The 7,625-nt window shown below is 32.2% G+C and overlaps 1 protein-coding gene across 1 annotated transcript; it reads left to right on the forward strand.

The window, feature by feature from the left end:
- The first annotated feature begins 1,730 nt into the window (after positions 1 to 1,730).
- On the forward strand, positions 1,731 to 2,048 carry LOC143593548 (ARS-binding protein 1-like). The gene has a single exon (XM_077073149.1). The coding sequence runs from the start codon at positions 1,731 to 1,733 to the stop codon at positions 2,046 to 2,048; it is 318 nt and encodes a 105-aa protein (XP_076929264.1).
- The last annotated feature ends 5,577 nt before the right edge of the window (positions 2,049 to 7,625 follow it).

The raw sequence follows: 7,625 nt of genomic DNA on the forward strand, positions 1-7,625 counted from the left end.
CGACATAAATTTACTCAAACTCGAGCCGTACCAAATCAATATTGAAATGTTCAATAAAATTTGACCCCGCTCGGTTTTAAATAAAATTTATGTCGGTTCGTAGATAAAAGTAAACATTTCAAGTCGGTATATTCGAAATAATATAAAATTTTATATATTAAAAGTTATAAAAGAAAAACAAATATAAGTAAAACTAGTTATAAAAATATAGTATTAAAAAAACAAACAAAAAGCTAACATATGTTTGACTATGTGTTTGATGCCAACGTATCTTTGACTACGTGTTTAAAGGCCTAACTCATCTTTAACCATGTGTTAGGAAATCTAACACGTCTTTGACGACATGTTTTGTCAAAACATGTCGTCAAAGACGTGTTAGATTTCCTAACACATGGCCAAAGACGAGTTATAGATGGCTATTTTTGGAATTATTAAGTTTGGAGGACAAAACTGGAATCTATTTTCAAAATAGGGCTATTTTGGAAATTTTCCCATAAATTAATAACCGCACAATATATTTCATAAATTACAAAATTATTAGCAGGATTTAGAAAGTGGGAGATTTAGACGAACCTCACATTTATATGTGAGAATAGAGAGATTGATTCGAAGAAAGAGGCCTTCAGCACTAAAATAGACAACAGACAAACAAACAAAACTAAAACCATAGAAATAGAAAGCTACTAGCCTACTAGTAACAAAAGAAATAGTTAAAAAAACATAGTAAAATAGGAACAAATATGTCATTGTAACAACATATGGACACATAAACATGAAGAAAATCACTTGCAAAGTCTACTAAAAGTACATGAAGGAGAAACTAATCATCTAAGACAATCATCCCTTAAAAATCCATAGTAAAAATTCTACATTTTTACAAACTCATATCGCGAACCATGTTTTTAGAGAGGTGCAACTCTAGCAAATCTTTCATAGCTCGCTTATCCCATTTTAGTTTGGGTCTGCCTCTACACCTTCTAACAGTGATGGCTTCACGTCATTATCTGCCTCCTTTACACATACCCAAATCATCTCAATCACTTTATATTTTATCTTGTTTGATATACTAGCTGTTTGTACCTTTTCTCTAAAAGCCTCATTCGTATCCGGACTAACAATGTGTACCCACACATTCGCCACTAAAATAATATTTAAGTTAAATAAATAAAAAAAGAAAATGGAGACAACTGTGGGTGATTCTGGTCGGGTATTCCAATTAAATGCAAAGAGCTTTCTGTGATAAAAATGAGATTGGTACAATACACGTATCAGTGCCGGTACTCGATTGTAGTCATACCAAAAATCAATAAAACGAGTATCAATACCTGTACTGAATTTATTGATATGGTACGAGTACGAGTACAGATATTTCAATACGATACCTGTTTTTGTACCCCTCTTTTTTAATCTCCAATGATCTCTTGGTACCGGTACCTGTACGAATAAAAAATTAGTTAAATCAGTGTGGATACTAGTACAGGGCGATACCAGTATGCTAGATTTGAAATGCTATACATGCTAATTAGCATTAAATTAGGCAAATAGTTTTTAGTCATTTTTAATTAGTTAACGCTTACTCATAATATAATATACAGTAGAAACTCTATAAAATAATACACTTTGGACCACAAAAATTTATTAATTAAAAGAGTTATTAATTAATCGATAAATTAGTAATATTAATTTATATAACCAAAGAGCCCGAGCCTAAGAAACTAGAAGCTTTTAAGATGCATTATCGTCGTCGATTTTATAGAAGTCTTTTGGAGGGTTATGAATTAGGGGTTCCAAATCCAGCAAAAATAAATGTATTAGATGCAATAAATCTTGCAATTTCAGCATGGACTATGGATGTTCATGCAAATACAATTGCGAATTGCTTTCGTCATTGTAAACTTCGATCAACAGATAACATGACTTTTGAGAACTCAGATGAAGGTGGTGAAAGCACTCAAGAACTCCAGAATTTGATCAAAGAGTTGGGTTATCGCAATGCAATGGATGTCGAAGATGTTCTGACTCTCCCAGAAGAAAATGTAGTTGCATAGTTGTTGACTGATGAAGAAATTATTGAAAGCGTTATTGGAATTAATAAAGATGATATCGATGATGAAAGTTCTACAATTGAGCCCCCTTCGCGAAACGAAGCTATTAAAGCGGCAATCACATTGAACAATTTCTTGTTGAGCTATGAGAAAACAACACCAGAAGTTCTTACCATGCTAAGGAAAATTAGAGACGAGATTCAAGGGGAAATTGATTTCAACAAAAAACAAAAGACAATTGAGTCATTTTTTAAGAAACCTTCATAAATCATTCATGTAATATGCTATATATAAGGAATTATTAATTTATATTTTATATGGGGTCTAAAGAAATTATTAAAAATGTATTATCTTATAATTTTAGCGAATTATTAATTTAGCACCCTATCCCCGAGTCGGGACCGACAAAAAATATTATCTTAGAGAGTTTATTAAATAATCGAGTATTAATTTATTGAGTTTCTACTGTATGAAGTTTCTTACTTTAGCGCAAGAATGCAATTTTTGTAATTATTAATTCTTTATTTAAGCAAATCAATTACAATTCTACTTTTGTGTCAAAGTGAAATCTTCCCTTATAGCACTCTCTCTTTGCGGCTCATAAACAAGTTTAGATATAAACTGACAAACTGTACATAATTCTAAGAAATATTTATTTGGCTATTTTTATAAACTATTAAACAAGTGTAGATATAAACTACCCATAATTTTTATAAGGTTATTTTTGTGCTGAATGACCAAGATTACATGTTAATTAGGCTTCGTAAATGTTATTTAAGGATGCAAATTTATAAAATTCATAGTTTCAGTTCCACATGGTTTAAAGTACACGTAAATCTATCACAGCTACACTCCACAAGATTTATACCAACAACCACTTGGTCGAGGATTACACTAGTTAACTTACCCCATGATGTCCAACTGAGAATGTAAAAGTAATTACTTTATCAAACCAACACAGCCCAATGGTTGTGTTCATTATATTGTCCACATTAAAGTGATAATTAATTAACAGTGCATGTCCCAATCAAAGCCCCATGACTTTTGCAATATTAATTAATTATATGTACAAACAAAGCATATCATCACTACAAGAGCTTGCTAGGCTGCTAATCTCATGGACCACTTTAAAAAGCATGGACACATACACACTATTTACTTAATTTCATGTGATCACCACCTACGCCTTTGGAATCTTGGCATAATATGGTTGCATGTTCTCTAGTCTCGCCTTTTTTTTAATTCATTGGCCCCTTTTTTGATTGTCAGTGTCAAGGAAAGGCCGTTGTTTCTTGCATATCAAATTCCAAACTAGTTTTTTCCTTAACCATTGCTCCGTATTTTTTCAGAAAAATATAAAGGTCTGTCGAATTAAAGAGAACACATACACACATCTCAGTATAAATACACATTATTTTTTGGAACGACAAACACACACCCTAAAATTTAACTTTATTTTCAATGTTTCCGGAAAGGGGTTTAGTGCTTTATTTTGAATCCGTCTGTAGCTTGGATCCGTCTATTGTTCAGAATCTTGCGGAGTTATTTATTTTATCTTTGTCGTTAAAATAATAAAAGAAAAAAAGCTAGGGATTTGCTACACTTACCAAAATCCATGGTAAAAAGAAAAAATAAGATAAGTAGACAAAAACTCAAACATTAGTCAATGATATGGATTGTACGACCAAATCAAAATATGTTCATAATCTTGACCAAAGCAAAAAGATACTACAAATTGCTCAAGCTTAGGGAGATTTTTTAATTAATGAATGAAACGAATATTAAAAGGCCGACCAAGTTTAGTTTACCATTTGAATGATGGCGATGTATTTGGAATTGCTTGAGTCATCCCCTCCAACTGCTCGACATTTTGCGTCAATTAAGCCATTTTTTATTGTTAATAATGCACATGTCAACGCTAATTTGTGTCAACTTATTGTCGGTATATAATTGACGTTAATGTTCATGATCAAGACATGTAAAATTAGCATCAAAACGTACATACGTTTTTGAAACAATGATGCACTCATGCGCATACTCATTTCAGAATATTGAATGTTTCTTTTGCAATACTAAGGAAGAAGAAAGTGCAAGCTTATTACCACTTCCACTTTATGCAATATTTGGTGTTGATCTTTATTGTGTAAACTCTAAAGTATACATCTTCATACATGACCCAGAATTTCATATTTCTTTTTTATTTGTAATGAAAAGATACAATATGTGTTTTTGTGAAAAATAAAATGCTTTGTTGAAACTGATCGATGAACACGTGAGGACAATAACTTATATATCTACATCAATATCTATGCAAATGAATAAATATATATACATTTTATTAAGTTTCAAGACTTATTATATAAGCATTTCAACTTATTAGGCTGCATGCTATGGGCTTGGTCGAGGGCGGCTTAGGGGCGGTAAAGGGGGGAACACCGCAGAGGGGCAGTATAAGGGAGCGATAAGGGTGGGGGTGGTGTGGTGAAGACCAATGGTAAAGGAAAAAATAGGGGGCCATGTGTTTTCTCTCTCTCACACACACACACACACACACATATATAGGGAAAGTATAGAATGAAAACACATTTAAGTTGCGAAAACTCTATATAACATAGTTTTTTTTTTTGCATATGTAATATATGTTGTTACATTTAATACAAAACATCGAAAAATAAAAAAAAAATGTTTTTCTATTTTTTAACATTTTTTTACTAATTTTTATATATGTTTTTAGAAGAGAGAAAAGTTATATGTATGTTTACATTTTTATTAACTTTAATTGTGTACCGCAAGATTCAAACTTTAATTAAAAACATGTGTTTGAGAATGAGTTTCTAGAGTTTTCACAACTCAAGTGGGTTTTTATTTTAACCTAACTCTATATATATATTATAACAAACCATAATAAGAAATAAAATAATCAAAAAGAAATGAAGAAATGAAAAAGAAAAGAGAAGAAATAAAAGGAAGAATGGAAATTATAAAGGAAAATTTCATCCTACATTGATGGAGGAAAGAAAATGGAAGGCTTTCACCATGGTATAAATAGGATTTCTAACTCTTGTCCCACATCGCAATTTGGCGCTTTGATGGTGCAATGTCATATCTTAGTGTTTTTGCACCTTCGCGATACGCGAAGGAGTATGCTTAAGCTTCTTCGCGATACGCGAAGTTGTGATGTGAAAGTTATGCAGTATTGACACGTCACCTGACACGTGTCGAGCCACGTGGCATAGCTAGGGCTGACTCGACAACCCTACTGCAACTTCGCGATACGCGAAGATGATCAATTTCGAGTATAAATAGGGAGGCATCTTGGACTGCACAAATCGTTCAAAAACTTTTGATCTCTCTCTAAAATTTTCTTATATAAGACTAGTATTATACCAAGTAATTGTAGCGGTACCTCTCCGATCGAAAGGAACTTTTATAACACGAATACAAAAGCTCTACCTAACCAAGGTATGACATTGTGCTATCGTGTAAAGTTTCATGTCTCGTGATTATCGTTATGATATGGGTTTATACTAATAGAGATATACTATATTGTGTTTAATCTAGGTGCTTAACACCAAAAGTCTTGTTAAATATAAACTTGCAAGGTGAGACATTCGAATTTTTGTATAACTCATATTTGCGTGAGACAATTGATTTTCCAACACTGTCATGATGCTTTTCCAAAACCATCAAACTCATGATGGATAGTTTAAATATTTTCAAAAGATTTAAATTACATTACAGTGATTAAGTCTCTGTAGACTTACGAGATGGTTACTAGCGGTATTGTGGGGTTTTGTATACAAGTCTTGCCTATTAGGCTATTACACATTACTTTTTGGACAAGTGACGAGATGGTTACTAGCGGTATTGTGGGGTTTTGTATACAAGTCTTGCCTATTAGGCTATTACACATTACTTTTTGGACAAGTGTTAGCCAATAAGTAATATGACCACAGTCACAGATACGGTCGAGTGATAAGTACCTTTCGGTAATTTGTAAGCAGGCAGATGTAAAAACATCTTAATGCTGTAACTGTAAAATGTGTCATTTATAAATGAATGTACTCACCAGTATTTCTTGCTGATCAAATATTTTTAAACATGTTTCAGGTGACTTGTTAGAGACAAAGGAATGATGCCTGCGAACTTACAACTTAAATAAGTGGCTTGTCACAAAAATAAAGAAACGTGTTTTGTAAATTAGGGTTTATCCCTATAAAACTTATGTTTGTTTAAAAATGGGTTTTTATCCCAGTTTATGAAATAAGAATTATGGTGTTTTTACAACTCTGATCATTTTTCCTAACTACGGTTCTGTTAAGATATTCCGCTCCAAATTATTTTAAAAACACCGATACCGTCACTCAACGTTTGCGGCTCCCCTCCCGGGTTATAGGGGTCGGGGGCTGTGACATATATGTAGGTTACATGTACGTAATTTTTTTTGGAATTTTTTTAAGAACTCGAAAGAACTCAACGTAACAATTTTTTTTTTTGAATTTTTTTACATTACGTAATATATGTAGGTTACATGTACGTAAAAAATTACAGAATTTCTTACACACCGAGTCGACATATTTATTCTCTCCCATACTTTAATTTTTAATCATATTTAATCTTAACCACATAATCTAATCAATTTAATTAAATGTGCGGTTAAGAATGAAGTTCTTAAGTTTTTTAAAACTAAACAAGTTTCTCAAATTATCCCTCCCATATATATATATATATATATATATATATATATATATATTATATATATATATATAGGAGGATAAAGATCAAATACAAATCAAAATTACGTGCTAAACGTACGAAGTGAAGAAAACCTTCTCAATTCCCCACGGTAGCACCGGCCTTCTCAATTCCCCACGGTAGCACCTTCTCAATTCCCCACCACGCAACCGCCCCTCCGCCTAATTCAATTGATCCTCTGGCCACCACGCCTCCGCCTCAAACTCCCAACCGTCAAGCGCTTATCATTTCGTCACCATCCGCATCCGTCAGATTCTGGCCACCGGACCTCGTCGATCATCGTTTCATATTGTTGTTGTTCATTCCTAGGTTACAATTTTGTGAATCAAATTGAATATACTGATTGCTTAATTGAAACCAGCGAATCAAAGTAATACATCAATTGAAGCTAATTGATATTTACAATTGAAGAAAATTTCGTGGATTTTGAGGAAGAAGAAGAAACATATTCAATAATTACTCTACCTACAATGTAATTACTCTATTTGAAACAAGTAGTGTAATTTGAAGAGGAAGAGCAGTTACTACAATTACTCTGCTTACAAAATAATTACTCTAGTTGAAACAGTAGTATATTTTAGGATAAAGAAGCACATACTACAATTACTCTACTTACAAAATAATTACTCTAGTTGAAATAAGTAGTATAATTTGGCGTAATAGTGTAGAGTAATTATCTGTGTTAGTAGTGTAATTACGTTTATAAGTAGTGTAATTATTAGTACACTATTTTATTTTTTGTATCATAATTACTCTACTTAAGAACTGTAATTACACTATGTTATTTGTATGTTTAGTATGTTAATTTAATTTATACAATAACCT

The sequence above is a fragment of the Bidens hawaiensis genome, unplaced genomic scaffold, assembly GCF_021521415.1.
Source record: "Bidens hawaiensis isolate Kalapana, Puna unplaced genomic scaffold, B.hawaiensis_p1.1 tig00042313_1, whole genome shotgun sequence".
NCBI lineage: Eukaryota > Viridiplantae > Streptophyta > Magnoliopsida > Asterales > Asteraceae > Bidens > Bidens hawaiensis.